The 20,744-nt window shown below is 48.1% G+C and overlaps 1 protein-coding gene across 3 annotated transcripts in view; it reads right to left on the reverse strand.

The window, feature by feature from the left end:
• The window catches only part of erich2 (glutamate-rich 2), a 321,595-nt gene that overhangs the window by 140,891 nt on the left and 159,960 nt on the right, over positions 1–20,744 (reverse strand). For all 3 annotated transcript variants that reach the window (XM_072475841.1, XM_072475840.1, XM_072475842.1), the window contains one exon: positions 13,855–14,087. In XM_072475841.1, coding sequence (XP_072331942.1) covers positions 13,855–14,087 — 233 coding nt within the window. The remainder of the gene's footprint in view (positions 1–13,854; positions 14,088–20,744) is intronic.

Raw genomic sequence — 20,744 nt, forward strand, 5'->3', positions numbered from 1 at the left:
AGGATCGAAATGTGGGCATGGGAGCAAGATGATGAATTAAAATGGCAAGTGACAGGGAGGTCAGGGTCATGCTTGGGGACAGAGCAAAGCTGTTCCGCAAAGCGGTCACCCAGACTGCGTTTAGTCCCTCTATAGTAGAGGAGACCAAACTGTGAGCAGCGAGTCCAGTTGATCAAACTGAAAGAAGTGCAAGTGAATCGCTGCTTGACCTGAAAGGAATGTTTGGGGCTTTGAAAGGTGGTGTAGGAGGAGATAAATGGGCAGGTGTTGCACGTTCTGCAATTGCACAGGAAGGTGCCTGTGGTGTTGAGGTTGATGGAGAAGTGGACCAGGGTATCACAGATAAACTGTCTCTATGGAATGCTGACAGGGAGGTGGAGAAAAATGTGTTTGGTGGTGGCACCATGCTGGAGTTCATGCAAATAGTGCAGGGTGATCCATTGATCGCAGAGGCTGGTGGGGTGAAAAGCGAGGACAAGAGGAACCCTATCATGGTTCTGGGATGGAGGGAAGGGGCGCCTTGATTCAGGAAAACAGAAGACATGTCAGAAGTGCTGTTTTGGACATGAATGCTGTTTTGGAAGGTTGGTTGTTGGGGGGGGGCGGCGGCAGAGAGTGACGGAATAGGGGTGGAAATTGGAAGCAAAATGAATAAATGTTTGCAGGTCCAGACAGAGCCTGAAGAGATGGGTCAGAGGGATGGGAAGGGGTGGAGGGTCCCAGATGAGTGTTGATATCAATACATTATTGGAGCTTACGTCCTGAACACCTGAAAGGAAGATTAAAACAACTCTTGTTAAAGCATCAGATGAGATGAAGAGTGAAACCGAAAAAGGGACAAGGACAGTTAGGAGATGGGGTGAGTTGGTGCTGCTGGAAAGAGGTTGAGTGTGTACATATGGCAGTGCATGGCACTGAGTGTGGATCTCAAGATACAGTGAGAACAGTCGAAGGAACTTTGTATGTCACCATCCAAGGCCCCCAATACTCGTTTCACTTGCATCTCTTTCAATTTAGTCCACTGCATTCACTGCTCACAATGCGGTCTCCTCTATATTGAGGAGACTAAATGCAGACTGGGTGACCACTTTGTGGAACTCCTTCGCTCAGTCCACAAGCATGGTACCGACCTTCCTACCTCTTGCCATTTTAACTCACCATCTTGCACCCATGTATTTTTGTTCTTGGCCTGCTGTAAACTGGAGGAACAGCACCTCATCTTTCGATTAGGCACTTTTCAACGTTTTAGACTAGAGTTCAATAAGTTCAGACCATGATTCTCAACTTCTTTTCCCCAACGCCTTCCCTCACTGGGCCATCTGTAATTTGTTTTGATTTCAAGAGTGCTGACCCTTGTTCTGCGATTAACACAATCTGCTCCTTACCTTTTATGTCATTATTAGCACCTCCTTTAGTTTTTAACATGACCATTAACATTCCCTTTGTGACTTCCGGTGGCGACTATGAAGGAGTAGGTTGCACATTCGGTGGCTCCCGCTCGGGTAGAACCTTTGGACCTTTCCCCCCGATTTTTTACCGGACTTGATTTGGACAATTGATAGTAGAGGCAATTGTTGATTGGATTCCTACATCAGTGCATGGAGAGGTGGACTAGAAGTGCTCACAAAGGAAGAAACAGACGAACAGAGAAGGCTTGGGCTGAAGCTGGGGAAAGTATGGCGGATGACCGGAGTCCTGGCTTGTTGACCCAGCGGTCAACGGAGCAGCTGATGCAATTTATCCAGGAGGGCTTCGCCAAGCAGAAGCAGGAATGCTTAGACCCCCCACCCCCGGCCTGCTCCGAGAGCAATGGTGGTGAGATTCCACAGGTACTTGGACAAGGAGTGTATTTCACAGTGGGCCAGGCAGACACGGAGCTGTAAATGGAAGAACAGCATTCTGCGGATCTATCAGGACCTGAGTGCAGAGGTAGCCAGGGGAAGAGCGGGGTTCAATCAGATAAAGTCGACCCTTTTTAAGAAAAAGGTGAAGTGTGGACTGCTGTATCCGGCTCGTCTCTGGGTCACGTATGAAGAGCAACATTTTTATTTCGAGTCGCCCGAGGAAGCGATGGACTTCGTGAAAAGGAAAGGACTAGTGGCGGACTGAGGACTTTGCTGCAACGCTCACGTTAAAAAAGTTTCTTGTTTTTCAGATGTTATTTGTAATGCCTTCTGTATTGATTTGGGGCCAGTTGCAGAGCTGAGTGAGTTAAAGTTTACATTTGCACTGATGGGGGATGGAGGTATGTTTGTTAGATGCTAGATTTTCTGTTTGATCTTTTCTTTGTTTATCGTTTTTTTTTCTAGGGCTGGTATTGGGACTGGTTTTTCGTTTGAGTATGTGTGTATGAGCGGAATATAAGAGGACTAAATGGGTCGGTTAAGTTCGCGCATCTCAGGGGACTGAAGTTGTACCGGAGACGCACCTTAGAGTAGCTGATCACATCAGATTAAGGAAGGGATGGGTCAGTGAGGGTTTTCATTCGGAGCTGGACTCGAAGACTAGAGGGGTCGCGATCCTGATTAATAAGCGAGTGGTTCTTGAGGCGGGAAGAATAGTTACGGATGTGGGAGGCCGGTACATTATGGTCAGTGGGAAACTGGAGGGGATGCAGGTGGTACTAGTAAATGTGTATGCGCCAAATTGGGATGATGTGGAGTTTATAAAGCGGATGCTGGGGAAGATCCCAGACCTAGATTCTCATAAGTTGGTCATGGGGGGGAACTTCAGCAAAGGAGCTAAAGGGGTTCATGGAGCAGATTTGGGGGTGTGGGGGGGGGGGGGGGGGGGGTGGACCCATGGAGATTTGGGCAGCCGAGAGTGAAGGAGTTTTCCTTCTACTCACACGCGCATAAAGTGTACTCCCGGATTGATTTCTTTATTTTGAACAGGGTACTACTGATGGGGGTAGTGTACACGGGGTATTTGGCGATCACAATCTCAGACCATGCCCTGCACTGGGTTGACCTACAGGTCAGCAAGGAGAGTAGCCAGCACCCGCACTGGAAGCTGGATGTGGGACTTTCAGCTGACAAAGAGGTGTGTGGGCGGCTGAGGAAATATATTCAGAATTACCCGGAGGTCAATGACAAGGGTGAGGTTTCAGCAGCGATGGTCTGGGAGGCATTGAAGCGGTGGTTAGAGGGGAGCTGATCTTGATACGGGCCCACAGGAAGAAGGGAGACAGAGCAGAGCCTGACCGACTGATAAAGGAGATACTGCAGGTCGACAGGAGGTATGTGGAGACCCCAGAGGCAGGACTTTTAAGGGAACGACGGAGGCTACAGGCGTAGTTTGGCTTGTTAACTTCAAGGAGGGCGGTAGAGCAGCTGAGGAAGGCGAGGGGAGGGCGATCTATGAGCATGGGGAGAAGGCCAGCAGAATGCTTGCACAGCAGCTTAGAAAGAGGGAGGCAGCCAGAGAGATAGGGATAGTAAGGGATGGGGAAGGAAGCCTGATTGGAGACTCAGCAGGGGTGAATAAGGCGTTCAAGGAGTTTTACAGTAGGCTGTATGGGTCGGAATCCCCACCGGGGCCGGAGGAGGTGAGGCACTTCTTAGGGGGGCTGAATTTCCCTAAGGTGGACTGGGGATTGGTAGAAGGGTTGGGGCCTCGATCGGGTTGGAAGAGATAGTGGAGGGTCTGAAGGCCATGCAGTCGGGTAAAGCCCCGGGGCCGGACAGGTACCCAGTGGAGTTCTATAAAAAGTTCTCTGGGTTATTGGGGCCGCTGTTGATAAGGACATTCCGCAAGGCAAAGGAGCGTGGGGTGCTTCCCCCGACGATGTCACAGGCCACGATCCCATTGATCCTGAAGCGAGACAAGAACCCAGAGCTGTGTGGGTCCTATAGGCCGATATCTCTATTGGATGTGGATGCCAAACTGCTGGTCAAATTCTTGTCCACTCGGATTGAGGATTGTGTTCCAAACGTTATTGGGGAGGACCAGACGGGGTTTGTTAAGGGAAGGCAGTTGATGGCCAATGTAAGAAGGTTGTTAAATGCGATCATGATGCCCCCGAAAAGTAGGGAGGTGGAGGTAGTGGTCACAATGGATGGAGAGAAGGCTTTTGATCGGGTAGAATGGGAATATCTGTGGGAGGTACTGAGACGGTTCGGATTTGGGCGGGGCTCTATTGACTGGGTCAGGTTGTTGTATCAGGCTCCTGTTACGAGTGTACGGACGAATAGAACAACATCGGACTATTTTAGGCTGCATCGGAGGACGAGACAGTGATGCCCCCTCTCCCTACTGTTGTTCGCGTTGGCCATAGAGCCGCTCGCAATTGCGCTGAGAGCCTCAAGGGGCTGGTCCGAGGGAGTGGAACACAGAGTCTCACTTTACGCAGGCGAACTGCTCCTGTATGTGTCGGACCCATTAGAGGGGATGGAAGAAATGATGAGGATTCTGGGGGAATTCGGCCGGTTTTCGGGGTATAAACTAAATGTGGGGAAAAGTGAGATGTTTCCGGTCCAGGCAAGGGGGCAGGAGAGGCAACTGGGGGAACATAGAACAGTACAGCGCAGTACAGGCCCTTCAGCCCACGATGTTGTGCCGACCATTTATCCTAATCTACGATCAACCTAGCCTACACCCCTTCAATTTACTGCTGTCCATGTGCCTGTCCAAGAGTCGCTTAAATGTCCCCAATGACTCTGACTCCACCACCTCTGCTGACAGTGCATTCCACACACCCACAACTCTCTGTGTAAAGAACCTACCTCTGACATCTCCCCTATACCTTCCTTCAATTACCTTCAAATAATATCCCCTTGTGACAGCCATTTCCACCCTGGAGAAAAGTCTCTGGCTATCCACTCTATCCATGCCTCTATCATCTTGTACACCTCTCCAAAGCATCCACATCCTTCCTATAATGAGGTGACCAGAACTGGACACAATATTCCAAGTGTGCTCTAACTAGAGTTTTATAAAGCTGCAGCAAAACCTCGCGGCTCTTAAACTCTATCCCCCTGTTAATGAAAGCCAACACACCACACGCCTTCTTAACAACCCTATCAACCTGGGTGGCAACTTTGAGGGATCTATGTACGTGGGCCCCAAGATCCCTCTGTTCCTCCACACTTCCAAGAATCCTGCCTTTAACCCTGTATTCAGCATTCAAATTCGACCTTCCAAAATGAATCACTTCACATTTATCAAGGTTGAACTCCATCTGCCACTTCTCAGCCCAGCTCTGCATCCTGTCAATGTCCTGTTGTAACCTGCAACAACCCTCAACACTATCTACAACTCCATCACCTTCGTGTCATTGGCAAACTTACTAACCCACCCTTCCACTTCCTCATCCAAGTCATTTATAAAAACCATAAAGAGCAGAGGTCCCAGAATAGATCCGAGCAGGACACCACTGGTCACCGACTTCCAGGAGGAATACTTTCCATCCACGACCACTTGCTGTCTTCATTCGGCCGGCCAATTCTGTATCCAGACAGCCAAATTTCCCTGTATCCCATGCCCCCTAACTTTCTGAATGAGCCTACCATGGGGAACCTTATCAAATGCCTTACCGAAATCCATATACACCACATCCACTGCCTGACCTTCCCCTCACAAAAGCCATGCTGACTATCTTTAATCAAACTACGTTTTTCTAAATGGTCATAAATCCTATCTCTTAGAATTCTTTCCAATATTTTCTTCACCACCGACGTAAGACTGATGGGTCTGTAATTCCCAGGGATTTCCCTATTCCCTTTCTTGAATAGGGGAACAACATTCGCCTCCCTCCAATCATCCGGTCCTACTCCAGTGGAGAGTGAGGACGCAAAGATCAACGCCAATGGCACAGCAATCTCCTCCCTCGCTTCCCGTCGTAAACTTGGGTATATCCAGTCAGGCCCAGGGGACTTATCTATCCTGATGCTTTTCAAACTTTCCAGCACATCCTCCTTCTTAATATCAACCTGTTCGAGTCTATTAACCTGGTTCACACTGTTCTCATGGGCAACAAAGTCCCTCTCTCTAGTGAATACTGAAGCAAAGTATGCATTTAGGGCCTCCCCCATCTCCTCAGACTCGAGGCACAAGTTCCCTCCATTATCCCTGATCGGCCCTACTCTCACTCTGATCATTCTCTTATTTCTCACATAAGTGTAGAACGCCTTGGGGTTTTCCCTAATCCTTCCCGCCAAGGCTTTTTCATGCCCCCTTCTGGCTCTCCTCAGTCCATTTTTGAGTTCCTTCCTGGCTACCTTGTAACCCTCTAGAGCCGAATCAGATCCTTGCTTCCTCAAGCTTACGTAAGCTTCCTTCTTCCTCTTGGCTAGAAGCTCCACTTCTCTTGTCATCCAAGGCTCCTTCACCTTACCATTCCTTCCTTGTCTCATGGGACAAAACAATTCAGCACTCGCAGAAAGTGCTCCTGAATCCCCACATTATTGTTGTGTATTTCCCCAAGAACAATTGTTCCCACTTTATGCTCCGAGAGCTCCTGTCTAATAGCAGTATATTTTCCCCTCCCCAATTAAATACCTTCCCATACTGTGTGTTCCTATCCCTCTCCATTACTATAGTAAAGGTCAAGGAGTTGTGGTCACTGTCACCAAAATTAAATGAAAAAAATAAAATTGCTTATTGTCACAAGTAGGCTTCAAATGAAGTTACTGTGAAAAGCCCCTAGTCGCCACATTCCGGCACCTGTTCGGGGAGGCTGTTACGGGAATTGAACCGTGCTGCTGGCCTGCCTTGGTCTGCTTTCAAAGACAGCAATTTAGCCCTGTGCTAAACAGCCCCTGCTCTCCCACCGAGACATCTGACACCTGGCCTGGTTCGTTGACGAGAACCAAGTCCAATATGGCCTCCCCTCTAGTCGGCCTACCTACATATTGAGTCAGGAATCCTTCCTGTACACACCTGACAAAATCTGCTCCATCCAAACCATTTGCACTAAGGAGGTTCCAGTCAATATTAGGGAAGTTGAAGTCACCCATGACAACAACTCTGTTACTTCTGCACTTTTCCAAGATCTGCCGCCCAATCTGTTCCTCTATCTCTCTGCTGCTATTGGGGGGTCCAAAGAGAACTCCCAATAAAGTGACTGCTCCTTTCTTGTTTCTGACTCCCACCCATACTGACTCAGTAGACAAACCCTCCTCAACTACCTCCTTTTCTGCAGCTCTGGTACACTCCCGAATTAACAATGCCACTCCCCCTCCTCTTTGACCTCCCTCCCCATTCTTCATAAAACATCTAAACCCCGGAACATCTAACAACCATTCCTGCCCCTGTGAAATCCATGTCTCTGTAATGGCCACAACATCGTAGTTCCAAGTACTGATCCATGCTCTAAGTTCATCTCCGTTATTCCTGACACCCCTTGCATTGAAACAGACACACTTTAACCTATTCCACTGAGTGCAACTTTGTCCTATCAACTGTCTATCCTTCCTCACAGACTTGCTGCATACTATTTCTGCCTTTCAACAGCTATCCTATCCTCTGATCCATAGCTCTGGTTTCCATCCCCCTGCCAAACTAGTTCAAACCCTCCCGAAGCGCTCTAGCAAACCTCCCACCCAGGATATTGGTGCCCCTCCAGTTTAGGTTCAATCCGTCCTTCATGTACAGGTCCCACCTTCCCCAGAAGATATCCCAATGATCCACATATCTGAAGCCTTCCCTCCTGCACCAGCCCTGTAGCCACGTGTTCAGCTGCACTCGCTCTCTGTTCCTTGCCTCACTTGCACGTGGCACCGGTAGCAACCTGAGATTACTACTCTGCTTGTCCTGTTCTTTAGCTTCCAACCTAACTCCCTAAAATCACTTTTTAGATCCTCATCCCTTTTCTTAGCTGTGTCGTTGGTGCCTATGTGCACCACAACTTCTGGTTGCTCCCCCTCCCCCTTAAGAATCCTGTAGACTCGATTCGAGACATCCCTGGCACTGGCACCCGGGAGGCAACATACCTTCCGGCAGTCTCGCTCGCGACCACAGAATTTCCTATCTATTCCCCTAACCATTCAGTCTCGTATCACTATTGCTTTTCTGTTCTCCCCCTTCTCTTCTGAGCCACAGAGCCAGACTCAGTGCCAGAGACCTGGCCGCTACAGCCTTCCCCCGGTAGGTCATCCCACCAACAGCATCCAAAACAGCTCACCACCCACATCCTACAGGAGGAGCATGCAACTACCCAAGCCTCCATTCCCTCTTACCTTACAGAATATAACTGCCCTGTGGACCAACTGGAACTCCGCCCTCCGACTCTGCTCCCAGTCAGCTTCACTCTCTGTAAACTCCCGGCTCCCTTCACGCTCTTTGAGGAAATGTAGGAAATTAAATGAAAGGAGCACCTTGCTCCCTCGTCACCTATCTCCCTCAGTCACCAAACTCTCACTATAGCACTCAAATGCACCCAAATTCAGCACTCAGTGCAAACAAGGTCTGCACTGTAGCTGGCTCACCTTTATACTGTGACTCTAGCCTCTGAAAACTGGTCTAATCCAACTAACTAATTAACAAGCTCAAGCTGCAAGTACCTGCCAGTAGAACCTCTATTTAAAGCTGATTGAAAAACTCACTTTCCTCTAAACCCAAACAGCAACTTTTAAGTTAGTTAACTAAATAAAAGAAAGACTAGACTTTAGATAAAAATGAACCCTTAATATCCCTCATTCACCAAACTCTCACTATAGCACTTAAATGCACCCAAATTCAGCACTCAGTGCAAACAAAAAAGGAACTGCCGTTTAGTTCTAACATGGTTCCACCCAGCGGGCACTCGGAGTGGTGGCTGCTGCGGCCGCCCTGGTGGGGGATGCGGGGATCTGTCACCAGGGGGGTCCTCCAGGACGGCCAGGGTTCCGATCGGGGGCCACCGATTGGCAGGCGCAGTGATCTAGCGGGGCCGGCTTGCTGCGTGGGTCCGCCATGTTGCGAGGGGCCACCGCGTGCATGCGCGAACCCGCGGCCGAAAATGCAGGGCCTCTGTTCGGCAGCCGGAGCTGCGCAGAGCACTCCGGGGCCCTGCAGGTAAGTGAATCGCTGGGCCAAGGGGCCCATTGACACCGGCGTAAAACGCTCTGGTGTTTACGCCGGCGTCAACACTTACCCGCCGTTTCAGAGAATCCCGCCCCATAAGTTCACAACTCTGAGAGAAGAGGTTTTTCCTCATCTCAATCCTGAATGGCTTACCCCGTATTCTTAGCCTGTGACCCATAGTTTTGGATGTCCCCAAAATTGAGAACATTCTTCCCTCATCTAGCCTGTCCAGTCCCATCAGGATTTTATATGTTTCTATGAGATCCCCTTTCATTCTTCTAAACTCCATTGAGTACAAGCCCAGTCGATCCAGTCTTTCTTCATGTCAGTCCTGCCATCCTGGGAATTAGCCTGGTGAACCTTCGCTGGGCACCCTCAATAGCAAGAATGTCCTTCCCTCAAACTAGGATATCAAAACTGCACACAATAATCAAGGTGTGGCCTCACCAAGGCCCTGTATAAATGCAGCAAGACATGCCTACTCTCGCTATGAAGGTCAGCATGCCATTAGCTTTCCACACCGCCTGCTGTACAAGTCTGCCAACCTTCAGCGACTGCTCCACCATGACACCCAGGTCTGTTGCATTTCATAGAATCATAGAATTTACAGTGCAGAAAGAGGCCACTGAAGTGAATAACCTCACATTATATTGCATTTGCCCACTCAGCCAGCCTGTCCAAGTCACCCTGCAGCCTCTTTGCATCCTCCTCACAGCACACAGTGCCACCCAGCTTAGTGTCATCTGCAAATTTGGAGATATTGCATGCAATTCCTTCGTCCAAATCATTAATATATATTGTGAACAGCTGGGGTCCCAGCATTGAACCCTGCTGTACCCCACTAGTCACTGCCTGCCACTTTGAATAGGTCCCATTTATTCCCACTCTCTGCTTCCTGTCTGCCAACCAGTTCTCCATTCATGTCAATACATAACCCTCAAATACCATGAGCTTTAATTTTGCTCACTAATCTCTTGTGTGGGACCTTGTCAAAAGCCTTTTGAAAGTCCAGATACACAACACCCACTGGTTCACCCTTGTCCACGCTACTGGTCACATCCTCCCAAAATTCCAGAAGATTTGTCGAGCAAGATTTCTCTTTAGTGAATCCATGCTGACTTGGACCAATCCTGTCCCCGCTTTCCAAATGCTCAGTTATTTCATCCTTAATAATTGACTCCAGCATTTACCCCACCACCGATGTCACGCTAACCGGTCTATAATTCCCCGTTCTTTCTCTCCCTCCTTTTTTAAAAAGTGGGGTTATATTAGCTACCCTCCAATCCACTGGAACTCTTCCAGTCTATAGAATGCTGGAAAATGACCACCAATGCATCCACTATTTATAGGGCCACTTCCTTAAGTACCCTGGGATCCAGAGCATTAGGCCCTGGGGACTTATCGGGTTTTAATCCCATCAATTTCCCAAATACAATTTCCTGACTAATAAGGATTTCCTTCAGTTCCTCCTTCATGCTAGACCCTCTTGTCCCCTAGCATTTCCGGAAGATTATTTGTGTCTCCTTAGTGAAGACAGATCCAAAGTAATTGTTCAACTGGTCTGCCATCTCTTGGTTGCCCATTATGAATTCACCCGATTCTACCTGAAAAGGACCTATATTAGCTGTGCCGTCAGACCAAGAAAGTCCTTCATGGTTTGCTGGAATTCAAAGAGGGCTTCTGCAACTTTCCATCTTAAATTTTCTTCATATCAGCTGTACAATCACATCCATAAACCATTCATACTGCCTAACTGCCTTTCTCACGGAAAGGTTATCTATAATCACGGAACTACATAATTCATGAAGATGGAAGTTAGAAGGAAAAATATTAATCAGGAGTACTAGCTTGCTAGACCAACGCCTAAAATACACATTTTCCAGATCTTTCTCACCAGCTGGTCGCCAAATTTAATCTGTGAAAAGGTACATTTGTGCACCAGGCAATATCCGGCATGACTCTCGCCTCTTGGGAGACTTCAACTTCCCCAATATTGACTGGGACTCACTTAGTGCCAGGGGCTTAGACGGGGCGGAGTTTGTAAGGAGCATCCAGGAGGGCTTCTTAAAACAATATGTAGACAGTCCAACTAGGGAAGGGGCGGTACTGGACCTGGTATTGGGGAATGAGCCCGGCCAGGTGGTAAATGTTTCAGTAGGGGAGCATTTTGGTAACAGTGACCACAATTCAGTAAGTTTTAAAGTACTGGTGGACAAGGATGAGAGTGGTCCGAGGATGAATGTGCTAAATTGGGGGAAGGCTAATTATACCAATATTAGGCGAGAACTGAAGAACATAGATTGGGGGCGGATGTTTGAGGGCAAATCAACATCTGACATGTGGGAGGCTTTCAAGTGGCAGTTGAAAGAAATACAGGACCGGCATGTTCCTGTGAGGAAGAAAGATAAATACGGCAATTTTCGGGAACCTTGGGTGACAAGTGATATTGTAGGCCTCGTCAAAAAGAAAAAGGAGGCATTTGTCAGGGCTAAAAGGCTGGGAACAGACGAAGCCTGCGTGGAATATAAAGAAAGTAGGAAGGAACTTAAGCAAGGAGTCAGGAAAGCTAGAAGGGGTCATGAAAAGTCACTGGCAAATAGGGTTAAGGAAAATCCCAAGGCTTTTTACACGTACATAAAAAGCAAGAGGGTAGCCAGGGAAAGGGTTGGCCCACTGAAGGATAGGCAAGGGAATCTATGTGTGGAGCCAGAGGAAATGGACGAGGTACTAAATGAATACTTTGCATCAGTATTCACCAAAGAGAAGGAATTGGTAGATGTTGAGTCTGGAGAAGGGGGTGTAGATAGCCTGGGTCACATTGCGATCCAAAAAGATGAGGTGTTGGGTGTCTTAAAAAATATTAAGGTAGATAAGTCCCCAGGGCCTGATGGGATCTACCCCAGAATACGGAAGGAGGCTGGAGAGTAAATTGCTGAGGCCTTGACAGAAATCTTTGGATCCTCGCTGTCTTCAGGGGATGTCTCGGGGGACTGGAGAATAGCCAATGTTGTTCCTCTGTTTAAGAAGGGTAGCAAGGATAATCCCAGGAACTACAGGCCGGTGAGCCTTACTTCAGTGGTAGGGAAATTACTGGAGAGAATTCTTAGAGACAGGATCTACTCCCATTTGGAAGCAAATGGACGTATTAGTGAGAGGCAGCACGGTTTTGTGAAGGGGAGGTCATGTCTCACTAACTTGATAAGAGTTTTTTGAGGAGGTCACTAAGATGATTGATGCAGGTAGGGCAGTAGATGTTGTCTATATGGACTTCAGTAAGGCCTTTGACAAGGTCCTTCATGGTAGACTAGTACAAAAGGTGAAGTCACACGGGCTCAGGGGTGAGCTGGCAAGGTTGAAACAGAACTGGCTAGGCCATAGAAGGCAGAGAGTAGCAATGGAGGGATGCTTTTCTAATTGGAGGGCTGTGACCAGTGGTGTTCCACAGGGATCAGTGCTGGGACCTTTGCTCTTTGTAGTATATATAAATGATTTGGAGGAAAATGTAACTGGTCTGATTAGTAAGTTTGCAGACGACACAAAGGTTGGTGGAATTGCGGATAGCGATGAGGATACAGCAGGATTTAGATTGTCTGGAGACTTGGGCGGAGAGATGGCAGATGGAGTTTAATCCGGACAAATGTGAGGTAATGCATTTTGGAAGGTCTAATGCAGGTAGGGATTATACATTGAATGGTAGAACCCTCAAGAGTATTGAAAGTCAAAGAGATCTAGGAGTATAGGTCCACAGGTCATTGAAAGGGGCGACACAGGAGGAGAAGGTAGTCAAGAAGGCATACGGCATGCTTGCCTTCATTGGCCGGGGCATTGAGTATAAGAATTGGCAAGTCATGTTGCAGCTGTATAGAACCTTAGTTAGGCCACACTTGGAGTGTAGTGTTCAATTCTGGTCGCCACACTACCAGAAGGATGTGGAGGCTTTAGAGAGGGTGCAGAAGAGATTTACCAGAATGTTGCCTGGTATGGAGGGCATTAGCTATGAGGAGCGGTTGAATAAACTCGGTTTGTTCTCACTGGAACGAAGGAGGTTGAGGGGAGACCTGATAGAGGTATACAAAATTATGAGGGGCATAGACAGAGTGGATAGTCAGAGGCTTTTCCCCAGGGTAGAGGGGTCAATTACTAGGGGGCATAGGTTTAAGGTGAGAGGGGCAAGGTTTAGAGTAGATGTACGAGGCAAGTTTTTTACGCAGAGGGTAGTGGGTGCCTGGAACTCGCTACCGGAGGAGGTAGTGGAAGCAGGGACGATAGGGACATTTAAGGGGCATCTTGACAAATATATGAATAGGATGGGAATAGAAGGATACGGACCCAGGAAGTGTAGAAGATTGTAGTTTAGTCGGGCAGCATGGTCGGCACGGGCTTGGAGGGCCGAAGGGCCTGTTCCTGTGCTGTACATTTTTGTTCTTTGTTCTTAGGCGAGAATTATCCAGCCGTTCGCTGGCGACAGGATTTTTTGGTCCCGTCGGCAGCACACTGCTGCCCTCAGGTTTCCAAGCAGCGTGGGGTGGCTTCAACAGGAATTCCCATTGACAGCGCGGGAACAGAGAATATCGCCACCAGCGAACAGCGGGCTACCTCACGTCGCTGGGAAACACATGGCTGGGAGGCTAGAGGATCCCGCCCTTAAATTCTCTTACCACCACAGAGCAAACACAAAAGTCTCTCCACAATGCCTCCTGACTAGATTACAGGCTTCAACCATGTTGTTCCTCATTTCATATATTTGACCATTAATACTCTACTGTTCCACACCACTATACTGTTGTTGTTTTTGCATCAGGTTATATACCATGTCTGGTCCACAAAGCTATTTATAAACTATGATTTTACCTCCCCCATCAACTCTAATGGTGCCTTTCTTTCATCATTATCGCTGCCTTCATTATCAACAGCAACACCATCCTCCTCTTCATTTTCATTTGCATCGTCATCCTCTTCAGAGCCTTCTGAAATTCTGTTAATAGTATTGGTGGTTGCTAAATTGTGTGATTCAACAGTGGCTGTAGGGATTTCCAGTGCTTTTGCTTCTTTCATACAGGAAGAATTTAGATACTTTTGTGCATCTGCAAAAAAGAAAAAAAAAAAGTGAACTAATTACAAATCAAGCTCAATTTTTAAAAGATTAATTTATTAAAATACACTTTTAAATTTTATAATGGTAACTGCCAGTTAAATGCTGTTTTGCAAATTATACCTCCTCTCACTTCTCTCTTGTACATCTGCAAAGGTGACCTCCAGTGGCCAAGCAACTGCTTTTCATGTAATTGCCTAGACAGTTGTTGCAGACAATTCCATTATTTAGGTAGCATAGTTGTCCCTGAACCTGCCACCATCCTCATGTGCTTACTTTCCAGCTGATGTCCAGGTTGCAATCAGGAGCATGAGCTTGCTGATTGTTCCTGGGCAATGAGACCAATTTTAGGCAATCTGGCTTATGTTCTGACTTCATTGTTATCAATGCAATACGATTGACACTTTTAAAGGAAAATGTCATGCCCACATCATGTTATGAATTTTCAGACATACTTTGAAAAATTGGACACAAATCAGCTGTAAAGATGGCTGCCACAAATCATGTGACTTTTGGCATTTGGGCTACAGACAGTAACAAGTCTCAGTCGAATATTTCATTAAGTCTGGACATCCACAGCCTTCGCTTGGACAAATACATGAATAGGATGGGAATAGAGGGATACGGACCCCGGAAGTGTAGAAGATTTTAGGTTAGACGGGCAGCATGGTCGTCGCAGGCGTGGAGGGCCGAGGCCTGTTCCTGTGCTGTACTTTTCTTTGTTCTTTGTTCTTAATTCACACATGTCTTTGTTTATGGTGTTGTCAGACTGCCTCTCTACTGGACAAAAATTAAAGATTGAAACTCAATTTGTGGCAGGTGGAAGTGAATGGCCATTATCAACTTGGCGGTACGGTGGCACAGTGGTCGGTCTGCTAACCACTGCCAGTGGCACAACACTACTGCCTCACAGCGCTAGGGACCTGGGTTCGATTCCCACCTTGAGTGGTGACTGTCTATGTGGAGTTTTTAAACATTCTCCCAATATCTCCATGGGTTTCCTCTGGGTGCTCCGGTTTCTTCCCACAGTTCAAAGATGTGCAGGTTAGGTGGATTGGTCATGCCCCCAACAGGGACCCCTAAAATAGGGAAACCCTCCCCAAAGGGACCACTATAATAGGGAGACCCTCCCTACAGGGACCCCTACAATTGGGAGATTCTCCCTACAGGGATCCCTGTGATAGGGAGACCCCGCACAGGAGCCTTTGTAATAGGGAGACCACCCCTACAGGGACTCCTGTAATAGGGAGACCCCCACAAGGATGCCTTTGATATGGAGACACTATATGGGGGGTGTAGCCATTTGGAATGGCCACGTCCCGATTACAAAATGGACACTTGCAAAGACTGCAGGGAAAATTGGACAATGCTAAGAAACAAACAGGTGCAAGCCCTGTCTGTTGATTAGAACCTTGAACGCTCAGACAGGACAGAAATTACCAAACGATTTACATACTAATGAGCCATCTCCGGGGACAAAAGGGAAACATTTAGATACACAATGTTAGGACAGACTCCCCGGCGCCAGAAGACGTTGAGACAAAGCTGACTTACAGGCACCAGGACACGCCCAGCGATCAGGGAACCACCCCTCTATTGGAGGAAAATCGATACCGATGATTGGGAAAGACCCAATTAGTTGAGGCCAAGCTCAAGGCCCGCCCAAAAGAGTGCAAAGCCCTTTTGGATATAAAAGGTATCCCGCAACAGAGAACGCTCTCCTTTGGCTTTGACTCTCAGCGAAGAGAGAGACTTGCCTAGCAGCTACAGCAGACCAAGTAAGTTCCAAGTCAACGCACGCTACGAGATAGACGCTCCTAGTTGCTACCCTGTAAATAGCTCAACCCAGCAGCCTCAGAACTGAGCACTGGCCATTGTTCCTCTGACTGAGTGGGCGCCCAAAGCTAAGTATAGGCCTCAGTAATAGCGGTAGTTTAGTTTTGTAGGGTTTATGCATGAGTAGATTTGATTGTGTGTAAATAAATGAGCATTGCTTTTGAACTTACTAACTGGTGTATCGAGGCATTGATCAGTATTCAGTTCTGAGCCTTGTGGCGGAGTCAAAAGATACCTGGCAAATCTTGAGCAAACGTGATTAAATAGAGCCAAATTAAGAACCAACCAAAAGTTAGCAACATTTACTGGCGACTCTGGTGGGACTCGATTTAGAAGTGGCCTAACCACTGCGAGAGAACCCAAAATTTGAATTGAGAAACCAATTGGGAACAGAAAAACCACATGCGTCAAAACAGTACTGATCAAGCCTCTGAGATTCAGAAGTGTGTTAATGCATGCGTACTAACAGGGATACAAGGTAAACCGGAGAGATTTTGTTGCGTAAAACTGTCGGGAGTTTTGTAGGCTGGAAATTAGCGCAAGCCGTACCCGTACATCACCGCTTTATCACCCACTGTTCCAAATTCGGTAGAGATCCTAGTAGAGAGAATTGCAATGAAGGCAATTGAATGCCTTATGAACCCCCAGGAATTTGTGGTCGCAGCGACCAGCAGTAGAGTAGGAGTGTCCCGTTTGGGAAGAAGAGATCAGAAAATATCTCAAAGGGAAAGGATGGCCCCTTTGGAGTGAATTCGGTGATAATGAGGAAACAGGACCCGGGAGTATAGGACATACTTGGTGGGAGAACCTGTCAGAGATCCACAAGAATAGTTTAGGGAAAGCTCGCAAGCAGATGGCAATCGTGTCCTGTTTGGCACAATTGCGAGGCACAGAGGAGGTCGTTACGACGTTCCATAGAGAGATAGAGGAGAGAGACAGAAGTAGTGAGGTAGACGTGAGTTAGGTAGAGAAAGAGAATCGAGATCTGAAAGAGCAGTTAGCAGCAAGGGACAGAGAGGTGGATGATGCCAAGTAGGCATATCAGTCTTGTCTCGCGCATTTGAACAGCTTTCAGACACAAACGATAAGGCCGACCAGGACACGCAACGCACGGTCTTGGTAAGACAAGAAACAGAACAGCAAGTTGAGAAATTGCAGAAACAGTGCAATGATTTAAAAGCAGCGTTACGAGCACTCCATACTTCCACGGCGGAACAAAGGCAGAGCTCAGTAGACCATGCAAAGTGCCGGAAGCAAATTGCAGAATTGCAATCTCTGCTGTCCGTGCAAAATGGCTTTCAGAGTACATTCGGACCCCAATTAGATCAAGAAAACAGCCCCAATTGGCAGGAATCGAACGAGACTGCCCATAGATACGTACATGGGACATATACGCAGGAAAAACCCCAGAAAAGGAAAGTGCCCAACCCCCAACCGAACAGGCAGAACACACGCCCATGAATCCTGTGACCACACACCGCAGGGCCGCAGGAGAAGGAGAAGCAGACTTCCATTACACAACCCCGTTAACCGTGACCCAATTACGGGACGCGTGTGGAAAAATTACACCGTTCCTTCCCACATCCGACCCCCACCAATTTTTCGCGAAAGTCAGACAACAGGCTACCATGTACGGCCTGGATGAAAAGGAGCAAGTGAAGCTCACAGTTTTAAGGCTCGGCCCTTTAGTCGTAGCAGCCCTCCCCGACCCACAGAATGTAGGTGGAGGCACACTCCAAGAGATGCACACAGCGATCCTTGATGTCATAGATTATCATAGAATTTACAGTGCAGAAGGAGGCCATTCGGCCCATCGAGTCTGTACCGGCTCTTGGAAAGAGCACCCTACCCAACACCTCCACCCTATCCCCATAACCCAGTAACCCCATCCAACACTAAGGGCAATTTGGGACACTAAAGGCAATTTATCATGGCCAATCCACCTAACCTGCATATCTTTGGACTGTGGGAGGAAACCGGAGCACCCGGAGGAAACCCACGCACACACGAGGAGGATGTGCAGACTCCGCACAGACAGTGACCTAAGCCGGAATCGAACCTGGGACCCTGGAGCTGTGAAGCAATTGTGCTATCCACAATGCTACCGTGCTGCCGATGTGATCGGCTTTAACAGAGGAGACCCCGTAGAAGGCCTAAATAAGTGTAGGCAAAAGAAGACAGAGCACGCCACAGCGTTTGCTGGACGTTTGTGGATTCACTTTACCACAGGTTTTGGAGAGTTAGCCCGCGCCCATTTGTCCCCAGATAATATGGCCAAATGGACCCAAATTCTAGTCTCCCATGCCACAGAAGAAGGACGAAAAGCTTGCGCAAATTATGACCCCCTCAGATGAGGCCCACAATGAAAAATGGGTTTAGAGGAGATTGTCCCGCCCTTGGGAGCAATCAATTGCAGGCAAAACCGCATTTATAATACCCGATGAAGAGCAGGTAGAAATGAACCCAGTTAAAGCACACCAGAACCCTGCATGGGTAAATGAGGGCAGGAACAGCCAACCCCAGCCAAAACCTCAGGAATGTTATAATTGTGGACAGCTAGGACACTTTGCACGAGAGTGCAACGCGCCCCAGAAGCAGCAGAGGAACCAACAGACAGGCACCCTAAACAAGAATAGGGCAAAGCCGATCCATAGCGTTAGCGCCCGTTCAGAGAGTAGAGGCATGAACGGCACCGACTGACGGTGTTCGGGCTCCCCAACCTGGGTCTGCGACACCCTTTGGGACAAGTGCGGTAGACCGGTAGTAGCAGACAAAGTTCGGGGACAACCCGTGGAATTTCTTTGGGACACAGGAGGGTCCCGCACCACACTCAATTCCTCCACGATGTTCCAGCGAGACACGTGGCCCACAACAGACACCATTACACTCAGCGGTTTTACAGGCCATTTACAACAGGGACACATCACAACCCCTATAGCAATACAGACAGGGAATATCGCAGCCATAACCTTTCTTTTGACCCAGTGAACAAGTGTGTAAGGAAAATGACAAAGGCAGCATGAGCCCCCGCCACGCTCACAGTAGGAGAATACGTAAATAGGATTAGCTCAGTAGGAGACTTCTGGTTCGACCTTCGAGACATTAGTGCAGACAAACAGGTTAGGGCAGTCCTGCAGGAACACAAAGCAGCATTTGCACAGCACAAGCATGACTGTGGCAATTTGACTGGCTTTGTGAACAAAGAACAAAGAAATGTACAGCATAGGAACAGGCCCTTCGGCCCTCCAAGCCCGTGCCGACCATGCTGCCCGACTAAACTACAATCTTCTACACTTCCTGGGTCCGTATCCCTTTATTCCCATCCTATTCATGTATTTGTCAAGATGCCCCTTAAATGTCACTATCGTCCCTGCTTCCACCACCTCCTTCGGTAGCGAGTTCCAGGCACCCACTACCCTCCGCGTAAAAAACTTGCCTCGTACATCTCCTCTAAACCTTGCGACTCGCACCTTAAACCTATGCCCCCTTGTAATTGACCCCTCTACCCCGGGGAAAAGCCTCTGACTATCCACTCTGTCTATGCCCCTCATAATTTTGTAGACCTCTATCAGGTCGCCCCTCAACCTCCTTCGTTCCAGTGAGAACAAACCGAGTTTATTCAACCGCTCCTCATAGCTAATGCCCTCCATACCAGGCAACATTCTGGTAAGTCTCTTCTGCACCCTCTCTAAAGCCTCCACATCCTTCTGGTAGTGTGGCGACCAGAATTGAACACTATACTCCAAGTGTGGCCTAACTAAGGTTCTAACTGTTACAGGTCCCGACCCTAAACCCCAGAAGCAGTACGGATTTTCCCAGGAAGCAGAGGGAGAAATCTCCAAAGTAATAGAGAGTTGTTGGATCAAGGCGTACTCAGATCAGTGGCCTCCACAAACAACGCACCGATTTGACCCGTCAGGAATGTGGATGGATCATGGCGACTGACCATTGATTTTCAGGAACTTATCAAAGTAACCCCAGCAGCAGCCCCCACCGTAGCCACGAGTCCCGAGACCATGCTCAAACAGGGACTCCAGTCAAATTTTTTTCGGTTTTGGACATTAGTAACGGCTTTTGGCCCATTCCATTGGCTAAAGCGTGCCAGTACAAATTCGCCTTTACATTCCAAGGGCAACAATACACGTGGACGTGCCTTCCACAACTCCCCCTCCATTTTCCACCGACAGCTGGCAAATGGATTAGCAAAATCTTCCCACCCCGATTGTCTGGTCCAGTATCTAGACGACTTGTTACTACAGACAGACACAAAGGAAGAGCACATTTTGCTTCTCGTCGAACTCCTAGCATTCCTAAAAGAAATTGGTTGTAAAGTCAACCCCAAGAAGGCCCAGATTCTGAAAGAAAAAGTGATTTACTTGGGAACAGTGATCACTCATGGTAAACACGAGATCGAGCACAAGAGAATTGACTCGATCGTCAAATTGTCTCAGCCCTCCGGTCATTTTTAGGACTGGTTGTTACTGCCGAAACCATATTGACGGTTTCGCCACTAAAGCAGCGCCCATTTCCAAACTTCTCAAGAAGCAGGCACCTTGGGAATGGCTTCCACAGCATACAGATGCCGTGGATGCTTTAAAAAGAGCACTCAGCACAGCCCCTGCACTACAGGTCCCAGATCCACATTCCCCGTATGCTAGAGAGGTAGCAAGCACCGACCGAACCCTTTCGGCCATGCTCCTCCAGGAACGTCACGACCAATTACGCCCCGTAGCATACACCTCACGCATGTTAGACCCCGTAGAGCAAAGATTTTCTGCCTGTGAAAGGCACCTGCTCGCAGTTTTTTGGGCAG

The sequence above is a fragment of the Scyliorhinus torazame genome, chromosome 2 (assembly GCF_047496885.1).
Source record: "Scyliorhinus torazame isolate Kashiwa2021f chromosome 2, sScyTor2.1, whole genome shotgun sequence".
Classification (NCBI taxonomy): Eukaryota; Metazoa; Chordata; class Chondrichthyes; order Carcharhiniformes; family Scyliorhinidae; genus Scyliorhinus; species Scyliorhinus torazame.